General features: G+C 38.7%; 1 protein-coding gene across 4 annotated transcripts in view; it reads left to right on the plus strand.

Annotated features, from left to right (window-relative positions):
• The window catches only part of PDE8A (phosphodiesterase 8A), a 144,254-nt gene that overhangs the window by 113,537 nt on the left and 13,638 nt on the right, over window positions 1–17,079 (plus strand). For all 4 annotated transcript variants that reach the window (XM_064668888.1, XM_064668889.1, XM_064668890.1 and 1 more), the window contains exons 4-15: window positions 466–522; window positions 1,906–1,963; window positions 3,334–3,422; window positions 3,658–3,736; window positions 5,310–5,447; window positions 10,012–10,100; window positions 11,363–11,414; window positions 11,515–11,557; window positions 12,494–12,571; window positions 13,570–13,640; window positions 14,266–14,430; window positions 16,868–16,916. In XM_064668888.1, the coding sequence (XP_064524958.1) occupies window positions 466–522; window positions 1,906–1,963; window positions 3,334–3,422; window positions 3,658–3,736; window positions 5,310–5,447; window positions 10,012–10,100; window positions 11,363–11,414; window positions 11,515–11,557; window positions 12,494–12,571; window positions 13,570–13,640; window positions 14,266–14,430; window positions 16,868–16,916 (968 nt within the window). The remainder of the gene's footprint in view (window positions 1–465; window positions 523–1,905; window positions 1,964–3,333; window positions 3,423–3,657; window positions 3,737–5,309; window positions 5,448–10,011; window positions 10,101–11,362; window positions 11,415–11,514; window positions 11,558–12,493; window positions 12,572–13,569; window positions 13,641–14,265; window positions 14,431–16,867; window positions 16,917–17,079) is intronic.

Genomic DNA, 17,079 nt, shown 5'->3' on the forward strand with positions numbered 1-17,079 from the left:
TGTACCCTGGGTGAGTGTGGTGGGGCCAGGGCACTGGGACAAAGGCTCTTCTTGCTAAACTGAAGGAACTAGATAAGATCTTTGTCAGGCAAACTCTAGGTATCAGCACTGTTCCTCTTCTCCCATGTTTACCATTCTGTCCCAGAATAAAGGAAAATGCACCTGAAATGAGTGAGGCCAAGTCCTTCAAACAAGTCCATTATAAGCCATTTCAGAGTGGAGAATTTTTGCTGCTCCCCCACTGATAACATTTGAGTTTTAGAATAATCTTATGTTCATGGAGTCTCAGATATGGCTGAATTTATTCTCCTTTCTTAGTAGCAGGCTCGGGATTTGATTTTTGTTTTTTTGTTAAATGAGTTAAAAGAGACATTTTAAGAAAAGTACTGTGTGAATAGTCTGTAAAGTCATGATTTCTGAAATGTGAACTTAAAAAAATTTAAATTATTTGCTTTTTATTTAAAGGTCTATCAGAACAACGAAAGCCTCAGAAAATACAGTCATTATTTGTGTAGTACAAAGGTAAATACTCATATCTTTACTTTCAAGTGTGATCAAAAGTGTAAATCTTATCATTTTAAAAGTAAATACTACATTAAAAACTTGAATGAGAACTTCTTACTGGGCTAGTAATAACTATATATCACAGAGTTTTCACCATCCTCGACCACAGGATTAAGGCAGGAATTTTTTTTTCATTTCTGCTTTCACTAAGGAGGTCTCACTTTGTGTTTTGATTTTGGGTTTTTTTCCACTCTCCTGATCATTGCAAGCTTTCAGAGTATGTTTCAAACAACTTCTGCAGCATCCTGTACAGAATGTCTCACAGATCTGTATTTTGAACCTTTCTTGGTCTGCCTTTTAATATGATTAATCTCAGCACAAACAGGAGACCTTCTAAGTTGTGAAAAAAGATACAGAACAATTTGATCAGTACAAAGTATCATCTGACCACAGAAGTTCTAAAAGCAAGACAAACTATATTATGACATCTCAGTAAAGCACTACATATGCTTTTTCCATCCGCCTCCTCTGAAAACATTACTTATATATCATAAAATAATGTAAAAAAATCAATATATTTAGTCTGAAATGAAATAACTGGAAGACAATTTCCTCAAAGTACGATTTTGGGAATAGCCATTTCTCAGAAAACATAAATTCTGAAAACTAATTATGAGGTGTTGAAATTCCCCATTAAAAATATACCCCCATCTCTAGCAAACAAAAGACCATAACTAAACATTTCAAGACCCGAAACTTCAAGTGTAAATAAAAACTTCAATCTGCTCATTTACAGACACTTAATATAGTTGCCTTTCTTCCAGATTCCAGCCATACATTCATGTACGTTGAGTGTCTTTTAACAGTTAGTACAGCCAAGTTTTTCAAAATCATTTAGGTAGTTCATTTAGGAATATGTCCTCCCAAAGTGACCCACTGGAAGGCACTGGGTAGGCAACACTAGCAAATCTGTCCTCATTCGGGCATCTTGAGTTGCCCATCTAGGATTTGGTACACTCAGACAGGGAATTTCTTAAAACTTTGGCTGTATTGACTTTCAAGTGCATCTCTGACTAAGGACAGCATAAACAATAAAGAATCCAGTACCAAAAAAAGTAGGAATAGTCCAGCAACCTAGGTCATTAATTGTTTTCCTTGAAGCACAAGGTTTTTTGTGGTGTAAGCAGCACCTTAGGTGCATAAAGGAAAATAACATTTTGACTTCTCCATGCCAAAGATGAAAGCTTATTAAAAACCACAAAAAATATATTTTATTCCTAGATCCTGTAAAGATCTAGCAGTGTGTGTGACATCTGGGATACAAGTATGTCAATGGATTGTGAAATTTGGCCTCAGTTGATTACAAAAATAATCTCTGACTTTATTATTCTTTTTTCAAAGGCATACTGACCGTGAGGAGTCATCAATATTGCCCCTGATCTCTGCTGGCTTCACAAGGGTATGTATGTTGCAATATTGTACTGGGTTGCTCTGATATTTCAAAATTTTCATGCAAGAAACTATCCAGAAGTTTGGCTCAGTCCTTTTTTGTGTCAGTGATCCAACCTGTAGATCCTGTTCGTGCTGCTCATTCCTGTAGGTCCCAATTCTGACCACTGTACACCAGTAGAATTAGAATAATGCTGAGTAGGTGGCCATTCTCAGGAACGTAAGAAGTGGTGCTGAGACTTTTTACTGCTTTATGCCTTTATTTCAGATGAAATATATGATGCTCTGCTTGAAAAGTTGACATGGACAAATTGACTGGTGACTGTGGCAGAGCCAGAGAGCAGCTTGCAATGAACAGCACAATGTGCTGTGGGAAATCTCTTCTATCAAATGCCAATTCACATCTATAAACAGGCTTCAGACACTGTCAAATGCTATTATCTATTGTTTGGAGGCACTTGAAAAGTATTGCATTGAATCTGTTCCTTGGCAACTATTCCAACTAAGCTAAAAAGATACTTAGTGCATCAGTTAAGTGGGTTCCTTATTGCATTCAGCTGACAATGGAACAAAAATGGGCCTGATTTACAGTGTGATTCAGAATATTTGGTTCCATGCTCACCAGATTTTTTGCTGTCCCATCACATTCCATTTGCACCCCTCTGCTTATTTCTAGTAAGGTCCCAGTCCAAGAAATGCTAGAGCCTGAAGATAATGGTATTTAAATGAAAAGAGTCATTCCAGGGGGCACATAAGTAATTTAACATGGGTTATGAATTATTTATGGATCAGAGCCTTGGAGATGGGGCTAATGGCAAAGCACAGAAAATTTTGTTTAGCACCTTAATGTGGTGGCTTACCTTTGATAATCAATCCTCCCTGCAAACTATCCACTTCTGTGTTGGTTTAGCATGAACAAAGATTTAACATTTCAGGCTCATACCTGGTAAATATGAGAAGTGTTAAAGTAACGTGAAAGATACTGAGATCATTGCTATACAAGCCCCAAAATCAATAATTGTATCCAATGGTAGGTGTGTTTGACTGGAAATTTTGCTTTCTTCACTTTATTTTAAATAAGTAGCATGAGAGCTAAAAGTAGATTTTTAAAAAATACATTGATCCTCCTAACAAACACAGAGAATAAACAGATTGGTTGAACCTCATTACCATGAGGATCACCTTTTCAAAATGCAGTAACCTAAAAAGTTTTACTAGTCCCAAAAAATAGTCTTCTCATGTTGCTTGTGTCACAGCATGTTCATTTTTGGCTTGTCTACTCCTTTTTTTGGTTCTTTATCAAGCAAAAGAAAACAGAGCTTCATACCCTTGAATTCGGAAATGTGTATTAATTAAATATTTCTAACCTTTTTTTTGCAGAGATATATAGAAAATTCTAGTAGAATGGCCTGTTACAATGAGTTGATTCAGCTGGAATTTGGACAGGTACAGGCACAGTTCAAACTAAGGTAATTTTACCAAAAACGTTATCAACAAAAAAATTTCAATTCAGCCACATCTTAATAGAGTATTTATTTTATGTATGATAGTTAATTATAGAATGGCAGTTAGCTAAGAAAAAACATTAATTGTTGAAGTACAATGTTATCCAGTATGGAGTTGTAATACTTTATTGTCATATATGAGAAGACTTAAGAGGATAAAATTTTATGAGATGCTTTGTTTTTTTTTGTTTGTTTCCAGGGCGTGTAATTCATTATTTACAGCATTAGAGAAAAGTCAAGAAGCCATTGAGATCACAAGTGAAGACCATGTAATACAGGTTTGTTCCAGTTATAAAAATACAGAAAATTGCTCTGTATTTTATTTCATCCATGATTACACTTACTTTTTCTTACAGCACAAGAATCTAATCTAACTTAATGGTTCTAAAAGATTGAAGTGAGTTTAGCTGTAGAGTAGAATTTTCTCCATTTAAAGTATCTTGCATAAATCAAGTCAATTTTAAGGGTGATTGTTGTTTCTGAATGAATAAGGATTTACTCTCTTGTTTTTATTTTTTGATTGATTCTTTTGTATCAAGAATGAATGCAGCCACTGGCTTGTAAGCATTCTTTTCCAAAAATATTGTATGTTAATTTGATACTGTTGAAATTCTAATGGATATTCTATTTAAATAATTGTACACTTTTTTTTTCCCTAAAATCTGATACTGTTTGATGTCTCAGAATTCTTGGGCCAACTGTTTTTGAATGTAATCCTCTCTTAGAAATGTCTTTAAAATAGGGAAAAGAAATTGTGCTTAGGTTTGCAGTTCTGAAAACCATCATCTTTACAAAGGAGTTAGTTCCATCCCCAGCTATGAAGCAGTGAAGAGTGATTTTATTATCAGCAAAGAGCTTGAGTCTAAGCCTCTGGGAATTACAACATGCATATAAATTGTACCTTCTTGACCCAAATCTTGACACTGGCAATTTCAATTCAGGATGTGCCTTCTTCATCCCTTTTAAAAAAATAACAGAACACATCCTGAAGTTGTTTTAAATATGTTTTTTTCAGACCCAATTTTGTCCCTCTGCTGACAGTCCCAGAGTATGAGAGAACCAACATGTGCAGGAGCCCTGGAGCTCCAGCGGGCAGGGCTTTCGCACATGGAGGGGAACCTTTTGGAAGGAACCTTTAGGGGGGAACCTTTAGAAGCAGAGGGCATTTCTCTCATAGTAAAACACTGTAAGTTGTGAGACATTCAGATGCTGTTTTGACAGGAGCTGTGCCTGTAACTCAGCAAGCGAGAGGGTCACGAAGGTGTGGGCTGTCGGTAACAATCTTCGGTTTTATTGGGCAAGGGCCACAAAACTGCAGTGAAATGCAACGTTCACTCCAGAGAGAAAGTGCTTTATTAAATTCCACTTCTTCCAGTTTCCTTGGCTGGACTTGCCAGGACAGGGAAATAGTGATGGTTGGCCCTTACATAGAATAAGACAATGAATTTGCTAATAGATAAGGTTAATATTCCTATGGTATCCCACTGTCAAATCTGTGATTTTTAGGAACACAGAGGTAGGTTTGAGGTTTATATGTTTGAGAACTGACAGAACCTATTTTTCGGGAATTTATGCTGTCTTTCTAAACTCTGTTAATGTGTAATACTCAGCTGTTTCCAAAATTTCCCTCTCTTTGCTCACAGGCACACACTCCACAGAACTATTCTGGCACGGACATTCCTGTTTTGCTTCACAAATTGAAAAATGTGGGCATCTCTCTCAGGAGTAGTACATGCTGACATTTATTTCAAGCTGGGAAAGAGATCCCATGGTTTAGCAAACAGAAAAGAGGGATTTTGTTGTGGTTTAAGTATACTGTTCAATGGGTATTTGTTTGTTTTTGTTTCACAGTACGTCAATCCTGCTTTTGAAACAATGATGGGCTATCAAATAGGTGAACTAATACAAAAGGAATTAACAGAAGTGCCTATAAATGAAAAAAAAGCTGATTTCCTAGATACTATTAATTCCTGCATAAAGATAGGAAAGGTGAGTAATGGCATTGTATCACTTATTATTTACTACCTGTAAGAGTTGTTGCAGTCCAGAGATGACACGTTGTGACTTGCAGCTTCACAGAAAAGTAGCATTTGCAACTTTCTCACTCAAAACAAGAACAGGAAGTAAAAAATGGGAGTTTTTTTAAGGGCTTCTTTCTCTTCTCTTGCTTGGAAGAGGTACTTGTTTTATGAAAATAAGTGACTTGCTGAGTTTCTTTACAATTTATGCTGTTTGTAGCAAACAAGAGAAATGAGATGGATGCACATGTTATCCAGTGCTATGTAAATGAGAAAAGTACCATGTTGAAGTATGACATGTGGAAGCAAGTTCAGAACGTAAAAATATCAGAGACATTTGCAATATCACTTGAGAGTGATAGGTGTCAGCTGCCAGCTAATGATATGGGAGATGTCTAATGGATTTCCATTAGAAATGTTCATTGCACTAAGATTGTCAAGGTCTGGCTTTAAGGGAGGTCTTTACAGAGGGATGTTACTGTTTGCCTGGTACTCCATGATGTTCCTTTGGGAGTGTTGTGGATGTATGTGAGGATCTGTTTAGGAGCTCCCATCTGCATTTCTACAATGAGGTGTAAATGCTTCTGGTGCCATTGAACATGTCACAGTACCATATAGGAAGAAGATCGTGGAGATTACACAAATAGATTTGGGAATTGGTGTGTTGGGTGGTGTGTCATGGCCCATGGTCAGCCCTGAGTCAGGACAGCCGGTTGGGTCGCACCGACTGTCCAGGGGGAAGCAGCACATTATTGGCACAGAGCAAGGAGATGCTGAAGTGAATCATGGCACTCTGTGCATCTACACAGGGTTGCAAGGTTGTGGTGAGTCATACTCTGTAAATCAGGGTGCTGACACAAGCACTGATCAACAAAAGCTGTGCTCTGGCTGGGGGCAGATCCCGTGTGCATTTGAGTGAGAATGTATCGCTCATTTCTACATGTATTGGCTGTTGGAAGAGATCCCAGTGACAGACAATAGCTTGGATTATGGTGCTTCACATCTCTCTTGCCTGACCAAAATTATCTCAAAGTAAATGAGTGTAATACGAAACTGATGTTAGAAGAGAGTATTTATTAAGTTATAATTCAAATATATTGGATGTGTCAGGTTTTAAATCCACAATGTCAATTCTCAAGATATGAAGTGATAAATTTTTTAATATTTTAGTGGGCTGATAGAAATGTCATTTATAACAGAAATATGTTTTACTCTATGAATGATGGAAATCTAACCCTAATCCATCTCTTTCCTTGCACTTATTTTACTCCTGACTGTACGACTTCAGTGGTGAGGGCTAATGAAATACTACCTATCTGTTTATCTGGAACAGTTTAAGCTGTTTCAGGTGGATATATTCTGTTTACACATATTTTGTGTTTCCCTTTGGAACACTTCATAGTATGTAATCTGTGTAACCTTACATTTATATATTAATATAAAAATGAATTACAAATAAAATTATTACAGGAAGTAGTTGCAAGTCAAGGTTAACTGTGAGGAATAACCTTTGAAATATTTGAATTTTTTAAATCATTTGTGTCAAGATGTTACAGAGGTGCCTAACTTATCTGGATCATTCTGATGTGGTCTGTGCATTGCTTTCAGTCTTGTGATTTCTTTATGTCCTAAATTTAGAAGACTATCTTCCCACTACAGTAGGCCCTATATTGGCTACTGTAGGTTACAGCGTATCAAAAAAGCCAACTGTCCACTACTGTGATATTCTCCTGTCAACAGGTTTGGCTTTTCTGTTTTGAACAAACATGGTAATATAATAATAAAAATAATAGAAAGCAAGGTTTTCTGGTCCTTAGAAAAATGTGAACTGCATAAAATCTACCTCTCATCTTTAAATGGAATTTAGGAAGATGGAGTCTTGCAGCATTTCCCCTCTTTTGCTGACAAACATAATGCTGTGGGCAAGTTTAGTATATCCAAAGTTCATAGGCATTATACTCAACAATTGCTAATTGCATGGTACGTAGGGATTCTTGGGTCAGGATGTTGTTTGTCTTAGCAAAAACAATATCTCTGGAAGTTCATTTTTTGTTACTACAGCTGGCTGTAATTTGCAAGAAGTCAATGTTATTGAAAGACATGTTCATCCATCCATACTTGAGGAGTTTAAAAAAACTTCGTTCTTCTGTTTCATGATTCAAATTGCATCCATTAAGATGAAATGTGCAATTCTGACTAGAATTCTTGCTACCTCTGATCTCTGCAGTTTGACACAAAGCTCTTTATCTTAGTTTTGCTTTTTTTTGAAGTGAGATGTGTAGCTATTGATAAAGCAGACAAGACATGCAATTCCTCTGACTCCTTGGGAGCTGTTTGCAAGATATCAGTCTTTACAGAGTGGGTGGGAGAGCAGTCACAGTCTGTGGTAAAGGTCTGTGGCAATTGCTTCCTAACTCAGCCTTACTTTCTTACAGATTGTTTTCATGACACCTTGAGTTTATTTTGGTTTGCTCTGTTTTCTAAAAGCAGTTTGCTGAACTTTGCTGTCTTGTGCAAGAAGCCCCAGTCTAAAAGGAAGGCTGAATTGGGGGATTCCTTACTGTGCATGTATGAGTGCTCAGTGGACAGATGCATGCCTTGGACTTCTTAATGGAGTTTGAAGCATCAGCACTGACCACTCTGTAAAGGGTGAAACTGTGTGGTTTTTTACTGTGAATGATTTTTACTCTGTGTTTGATCCCAGCACACCATGCCATAGAGCAGGGACTGATCACAGGGCGTGTGTGGCTCTAATGCAGACAGAATGATGAGCTTGACTGACAGCATGTCTTAGGAAGCAGCTCTTCTCTGTTGGATTGCTGACAGAGACTCTGGGAAGAGCATATGGTGTTCTTAAAATACATTTAAGTAACATCCCTGGGAGAACTTTACCTACCAGCAGGAGTTTGGCTTGGACCTGCTATTTCTCAAAATTGTGCTGACCTTTTCTCTCACACATTTCCTGCCACAGTTTCACAGGTTTTAGAAATTCACAAGTTGAAAAAATCGATCTGTTGACTAGGAAGAACACATTAGTGAATAACCTGTCTTGAGAAGGATGCACTTTCAATGAGGGAATTATCCAATCTGTGCGTTATGACTTCATCCCTTTATGTACATCCTGGGTTTATTGCCTGGGTTAGAGATCAGTTACTCATCTCTACCTCATCCTGGTTGTCAGGAGACTATCGATATAAATATTTTAATTATGAGAACATTGAATTTTGTGATGCTTGCTTTATCTTCATTTGTATTCCTCAAGCAGCTCACAGGAGAAGATATAACACTCGCTTCACAGTTTGTTATACACAGTTCTTTTCTCTGACAGATCCTCAGAAAAGCCTTTCATATTTTTTTCTGTTCAGCCTGTTACCATGCATTTCTCTATGGGCTGGAGTCTGTTTGCTGGCTCCATCAACATAAATGCAAAACTCTTCTCTCCGTACCTGTGCTCTGGCCTACCTGACTGTGAAATCAGCCTCACTTGACTATGTCAGTCTCACATAAATAAATATGTATCATCTGCCTCATGAAGGTATTTTCACATATGTTTGTAAGATCTGATCTGCAGTCTCTTGAACTCAACTGAAATACGGCAATTGCACCAGCAATTGCAATGAGCAGTTTGTATCAAGTGAATGTGCAATATGAAATCAATTATTTATTAATCTCTTGGTATTTATTAGATGCCCAGCTCAAAATACACACCTATTTAAAAAGGCCACCAATAGCTGTTCTAGGGATGGAAATGTGTAGACAATCCTAAAACCAGACTGCTTTTAAAGGGAGGCAGAATCCAGGAGCTATTTAACTAGGCTCTATTCTGCTTTAAAAAAAAAAAAAAAAAGGAAAAATTTCTGGCACTTTTTGATAGTAAACTGACAGTATGGAAAGTAAATGTAGTAGGATATCAAAGTACTTTTATTCACAGATATATTTAATGCGTAATCAGTGATAGGACTTCCCAACTCTGCAGGAGAGACGGTGCAGTTCAGAAGAGAAGGTGATCAGGTCGGCATAGCATTTTTGCACTGACCTTCCTGTCCTGGAACAAGTCAACAGAGTCAGAGGGAAAGTCAGGCAGGTCAGTGTAGCAGTCCCAGCCATGTGGTGTGTGGTCCTGGGCAGGGCAGGGTGGTGCCCCACACAGTTAGAGCCTGATGGTGCTCCTGGAACCTCGGGGGAACTCCTGCTCCAGGCAGAGACTGGTCTGAGCTCCTGCTCTGTGCCAGGTCTCCCCCCAGTGACCCACAACACCACTGAGGTAGGATGTTGAAGAGAATATATGGTCGATTCCCACAGCATCTGAGGTCCAGTTGTTGCCATCAGGGCACTCACAGGCTGCCTCTCTGGAAGTTCTCTATGCATTGGCAGCAGCACAGTGACCTACAGGTTTGTTCCAGGGGAGAAATTTGAGGGTAACCAGTCCTGCCTGGTTTTGTTTAGTAAGACAGCTTTCAATGAAAGAAGGCATGAACCTACAGCTTCTATTCCTGTTTTGTCTGAACTTCCTTCTACTTGAATTATTTTTTCAGGAATGGCAAGGAATGTACTATGCAAAAAAGAAAAATGGAGATAGCATACAACAAAATGTGAAGATACTACCTGTCATCGGACAGGGAGGGTAAGTATGAAAGCTAAACAATTATTTATGTCTCAAGGCTCAGTTTAGAGTTCAGTTGTTTTCTGCAGACATTAGATTATTTTGTTACTGAGTATAATGGAAGCTTATGCAAGGAAGGGAGCCTCAGACCTCTGTTTTTAATTCCTTGGGGCAAAATCAGCTTTACATGCTGTGTGCAGGGAAAGTGAAATTCTCCTACTTCTCCCCCAAAAGGAGCCAAAGATCCAGGTGTGCTCACTTGTGACCCTGACTCTTCTAATACTCCCTGAAGTTCAAGTGCACTCTCTGGTCTCTCTATGCTTTGTGGTGGGACCACCAGGTCCAACTGTGCACCTGTACCATGTCCCTCCATGCTCACCTACTCATGGCTGTTGCCAGGTGTCTTTATGTGATAAGGTCACTGTGTGCTTTGGTTATGGGCAAAATTCAAGCATGTCTTGATTTTTATGCAACTTCCACTTGGTCCCCAAATCGAGCCTTTGGAGCACACAAGTAGATGTTAGTTACTGGTATGTTTATGATGAGTCCTTTCAGGGAAAGAAGGTGGATCAGATTGCATGCAGTAGTAGGTTCAAATCCCTTTAAGGCTTAATCAAGAGCATGGCACGTCATCTCAGACTTGGCTGAGACAATTGTTTGTTAAAATTGTATCTTCAAGAAGGAAAGGCCAAATGCAGCTTTTTCAAGCAGTAACATCCTTAAGGAAAAAAAAAGGTTTTGATGTTTTGGGTTGATTTAATCCCTGGAAGTAATTCATGTTCTTTAATCTCCATCAATAGAGTGAAAAAGTATTTTCAGTTTAAGATGTCAAACTTGTAAGACATGTATGTAGTACATACATTGCTACTTACGGAACAACCTAAGCCCATTTGAAGCTGACTTAGGAAGTTTTCTGCTAATCAGGGGTTTAGTTTTCAGTTTGATTGCTCTGTTCCTAAGTCCTATAGAAGATTTTGAGTTTTGGACAGCACTGTTGCATTTTTCGCATTTATATCATATATGAAACATCCTACAGTAGCCCAGAAGAAGCTAGGAGAGTGGAGGGAGAGCAGAGAGAAAGAGGAGGAGACAGACTTTGCAAAAGATGCTTCCATTTTCCCCATGACATGCAGAACTGTGGGGTTTTCCTCTTCCAAGTTGAGCCTTCCTGGCAGAACAGGATTTGTGCTAAAATAATCTGTTGCTCTTACCTACTTTGAGTATCAGCACTGAATTAGAGCTGAGGTTTGGATGGGAATTAACACACTGTTTTTTGCCTACAGAAAGATTAGACACTATGTGTCAATTAGTAGACTGTGCAATGACAACAATAAGGTAAGTGAAAATAGTGCTATGCTTGCTTTAGTTTGAGCCCTAAATATTATAAAATACTGGCAAAGTTCTGACTAACTGGATTTCTCATACTGAATTGTAGGTGGAGAAGACATGTGAATGTATTCAGGCTGAATCTCAGACAGGTATGACACATCTCTTTCATCCTAATAAGTGGAGAACATATCTGAGGAAAGAATTAAGGCCATTGTTAGTAATTTGATTGAAAACACAGTTGCACAGAACAGTACAATTTACCTACTGATAAGTTGGGAATCCAGCTCAAAAGGCAGGAAAATAAATACAAGCCCTCTCTACCTGCCTCATTTGTTTTAGAAGTGACATAAATCCACCCCCCTTTGAAAACACAGTAATGGGGCCCCAAGCTGGTATTGCTGGATTCAGCGTCACATTTCAGTTGTAGGTGGTGGATCCGTGTGACAGAACTAGAAATAAGGAGGATGCCCTGTAGTCACATTGCTGTGGCTGGTCTGTAGTGGCATGTATGTCTGCATTGCTTTCAGCTGTACTGGGGGAAGTTTGCATGTGGGTAGAAATGAGGATGACCAACGCTATTATTCACCCTCATCCCACATATCAACACTTCAGTTATGACATCCTTGGTATCCATGCTGTAGGTACTTGTTAACTATAGCCTTGCTAGGACAGTTTCTGTCTGTCAGGGTCTGTAAGGGACCTGGGATACACTGCCTACTTTGGTAGTGTGTACTCTGCTTGGGCCAAGTAGTTCTCGATGGCAGTGGTCCCTTGAGTGAACTCAGGTGTGCTGCACAGGTTGTATTCACAACTACAGTTGTGTCACTGTGGCAAGAGAGGCACTTTTTCCTCCACACTGTTAGTTTCTTTCTGCACAAACACTGAGGCATGTTCTGCCAGTGAGCATGACTGGGTTCATGGCGGTGTCACTGGGCGAGTTTAAAAGGGAGCTTTCATTGGCTCCCACGTGCTGAAGTGTTGTGGTGAATGTCACTCAGCTGCTGTCAGGCTTTTTCTGAGCTTCAATTCCTTTGACATACATCTTAGGCACAGCTTCATGTCATTGTATGATATTTTCTTCACAGATACTCAGACTTGCAGACACAAAGACATGAGGAAAGGATCCCTAGATGTCAGATCCACCACATCACGAGGGAGTGATGGTATGTTAAACAAGTCGTTGTATTGGGTCTGGCTGAGTTGGAGTTGCCACACAAAACCAATACACAAATTGTTATATTTCTTACCTCTTCTCTTGATAAAGGTGTGAAGATATTTTTTTATCAATTTGGTTTTCTTTCACTCTGTTGTATTTTGCTCTGTTAGATCACCACAAACTTTATAGATGAGTCATATTCAAAACTGCTGCTGGCACTTACATGATTTTGTTAAAGCATACATCATCACAGTCTAGGCAGCATACACGAGTGAAGTATGGAAGTAGGTCTGTGGCAGTGAGAATACAATCCTGCTCCAGTATAGCAAAAATAGTATTGATTTTTCTTCTTACGGACTGGTCAGCAAACAGAGTTACAGAGATGTGTCTGCATTTTATAGGTAGCACAACATCCAGAAAAATCTTATCTTGACTTTTTCTCTACAGAAATAAATTTGCTAAACGATATAAAACATTTGTTTTTAAATTTCCAATGAATAATAGGTCAGGACCTCTGCTGTTTTCATTTGGCATAGGTACCCACTTCAAAGGAGCTTCACTGATTTACCTCAGCTTGGAAGCTGACTCATTATGACTTGTCATGTTGCATCAGGCAGCAAGAGTAGATACATTGCCTAATAACCTAAATGCAATGGTTACCTACCTTTGATTGCCAGTTTATACACACACATCTATATAGTCTTTTAACTGAGTTTTTTTAATTGAATACTTTAATTAGTTAAAACAAAAAAACAAAGCCATGATTTTCCAGACTATTACAGCTCCCTATCTCTAATCAGGGACATCAGTGGTTCAGCCAGCATCCCTTTGCACTTGTGTGTCCCCAGCATCACAAGCATGTGTATGTATTCTGCAATAGATTGCCTCTGAAAGGCACAGCAGGGTAAGCAGTTCAGAAAATGAATCAAGATTTCTTGGCTGAATCCTCCTGTCATGCCTTGTCGCTGGAATTGGGATACAAATTCTGCTTTGTTTTGTGCACAGGCAGCTCACAAAGGCGTCGCTCGTCCATGGCCAGGGTACATTCCATGACTATCGAAGCCCCCATCACCAAGGTAATGTGCTCTGGCTGTGGGCAGTTGTGCTGCACTGCAGCACTGGGGCACGAGGCTCCAGGGCAGCATCCAGGCTGAGGAGCAAGGCAGCACTGGTCTCTGGGGCAACTTCTTCCCCTGTTCCACCTGCCTGCTGGTGTAGCTCCAGAAAGCCAGATACTCTGAACAATGATCTCCCAAGTCTGCTTAGTAGAGTGGCATCCATGTGGTCAGCCATCACATGACCCTTTTTAAGAACTTTTGCCTGTGTTCCTCCTCCTTACTTGGTGCATTGTAAACTGCCTTCTGAAACCACTCTAGGATTTGTTAAAAATCAGCTCTTTAATAAATTGAGAGAGGCAAATGGGAGAAAGTTATATTAAATCCATTCAAAGACATTTTGAGATCGTGGCTTGGAGGGGAAAGTCATTAGTAAGTTTGCTGTCTTTAAGGCCATGGTCTTGTTCCCAGAATCTGTAGCAAGCATCAGTGTTTCTGTAACATTCCTTTCATTTGGATTCTCCCTTTAATGTGGATTAAAGTTTTGGATCTTGTTTATTTGCTGAATTTTCTATAGTAGTTGATGAGTATCTCTATTCTTTCTTAAATCACTTCTAAGTTCACAATATGTCTAATGCTACATTAGGTAATAAACATCATCAATGCTGCACAAGAAAGCAGTCCCCTGCCAGTTGCAGAAGCTTTAGACCGGGCTTTGGAGATTTTAAGAACCACTGAATTGTACTCTCCACAACTGGGGACAAAAGATGAGGATCCACATACAAGTGACCTTGTTGGAGGGTTAATGACAGTAAGTACATACTGCCACAAACAGCTGTTGATTAATGTTCTGCTGCCTGACTTGCCCAGTTACTTGATCTTTATCATCTGATATGTGCTCTGCCTCTACAATGCCAAATTTACAGAAAAAACTGCACACCTCTTTTTGTGAATTTTTCTCCCCTACTTGAATAATGCAGCTCTTAGAATAGGGAGAAAATTGACCAGCCCCTTTGAAACATTAGTTTTGCTACAAATGAAAAGTAAAAACAATTCTTTTTTTCAATGGGATTCATTTAAGAGAGGTAGAGATGGGAGAGGAAGAAATAAAGATAGCCAGACACTTGTATTTATTAATGAGGATTAGAATGACATGGTTTTGGGGTGCCTTTCAGTCAACAGAAAAAATGTGTTTTCAAAGGAATGCAAAATATGTATTTTTCTTGCTTTTTCCTCGATTATATTTGTACCTCTAGTGTGTACCCAAAGTTGAACAAAGGGCACATAGTGAAGCAAGAACTGAACCCAAACCTTCAGAGCCTGGAGTCTGACCCTCCTGATGGTAACGAGATGAGTTTAGATGAATGTTACCTGTGCCTTAAGGATATTTGTTCCCACTAGTCTGTAGGTTGCATATAAAAGGCTACACTGGGAAAAAAAATTTACAGTGTGTTAGATGTAAAAAGGTTCACAAGATATGAGCTTTTCAGAGATGTCTTGGGCTATTATAATTTCATGTTGTAACTATCTCAGCACCTTTGCAGTATCCAGCAGAATCTTCAAAGAGTTTATATGTATTTTTGCCTTTCAAAATACCACAGCAAATATCTAATCAGGAGAAACATATGGGAGACTTCAAGAATTCCAGGAGAAGACCTGAATGGTTCATATAGGGTTGAATTTACTGAATAGACAAAATATATTGTTACCTTAACTATAAAAATATAGGAAGGATATTGATACATATAACCATTAGTCTCAAAGTGAATCTTTTCTCCTGCTGAATACGCATAGTCCATAAGCTCAACTGTTTTCTTCTTTTTGGTGATTGCTGATTCTTACATACATTTGTATTCTGACTGTATTCAGTCCATGAACATGTTGGTAACAATTCTGCAAAATACAAAACCATTACTAAAAATAAAACAGAGGCTATTTTATGGGGCAATAGGAAAGTGATAAATCTATTTCAGAGCACGAGGCATATGACATAGTGTGAGTTTGAAAATTATCTGGGAGAATAATTTCTTCATCAAAAGGTCTGTTGAAAACAGAATCACATTATTCCATTTCATGTTCAGAAGTTACGTCTGAGAAGGGGAACAAGTAATATGCTATTGGATTTGAACTCTCAGGCAGGAAGGGCATTTGAAGTTCAAAGATGGATTTGCCAGATATAATTACACCTGCTATTTCAACTCTTAAAAAACTAATCTTTGATTCAAATGAGAGGCAGCAGCTGGTGTCTTAAATATTTGTGCCATAGCAGTGCTATTGAAGAGTCAGTGAGCCACTGTAGTTCTCCCTTTCCTTTTAAATCACAAAACTCCCTACTCAGATACAAGTGTGAAAGTAAAAATGAGATATAAAAATTTTTTTAGGTGCAGATATTGTATGTTCAGTTATAGCATCCACATGTACTTCTGCTATACTTTGTGTGCATAACATTTTTAGTAAGGTGCATTGAGAAATATTTGTTTGAAGCACTGGTTTTTTTACATCATGGGCTAAACATTAACGTGCAGTAACTAACAGCTGTAACCTCAAAAGAACAAGCAGGATTTGGACCACAGTATTTAGAATTATAAGCTGAAAAGTAAATACTAAATATATAACTCTGTTAGTTTTAATCCGTCATCTCAGTTTGCACATCTAGGCGTCATGCCAGAGTTAAGCCTAGGAGGCACTGAACTGAAGAATAAACAAACGTACATTCTGCTGTGATAGAAAGGAAGCCTCAGAGAAATTTGTTGCTCTGCAATTCCAGCAACAAATCATGAGATTCTTATGCTGCTGAGGTGACCTGATCTGCCAGTGCCAGGGGAGGAGAGCAGAAGCACCTCTCTATCCACTCCCTCCCACCACCCACCTTTGCTTGTTGATGGGGAGAATGTGGCCATGCAGTGCCTTGTTTGTGGCACACATCCACAAGTGGTGTGCCTGTTGTCCAGACAAAGACAGATGTGAGACTGTAATTCCACACCTCCATCTGCACCTGAGAAATGCGAGTTTTTACCTATCTATGTTCTTAGTGTGTCCCATCCATATCCTGCAGTTTCTCCTCTGTTATGAACTATATGTAAAACAAGGCAAATCCTAACAGTACACACAAATAAGGGAGAGGCAGCTCTGATGACTGTTACAGGTTGCAGTCAGGCTTGTCTGAAGTTGTGCTGCTATTTGGTGTCATCATCTTCTAGACCTTTTGTGCCATAACCTGCATTTAACTCTCAACTTTTATTTAACAGGATGGTCTGCGAAGATTATCAGGGAACGAATACATATTGTCAGCAAAACGTAAGTTTTAATTTGGTGGTTACTGAGATACTAAAATGTTCAGAAATTTAAGAAATGGGAGAAATGTGATCAGATGGGGTTTTATATTAGCATCATTTGGGTTGGGTTTATTTTTATTTATAAGTGTTTTTCTGCAGCATTACTGAGCTTCATAAAAATGAGA

The sequence above is a fragment of the Pseudopipra pipra genome, chromosome 12 (genome assembly GCF_036250125.1).
Source record: "Pseudopipra pipra isolate bDixPip1 chromosome 12, bDixPip1.hap1, whole genome shotgun sequence".
Taxonomy (NCBI): Eukaryota; Metazoa; Chordata; class Aves; order Passeriformes; family Pipridae; genus Pseudopipra; species Pseudopipra pipra.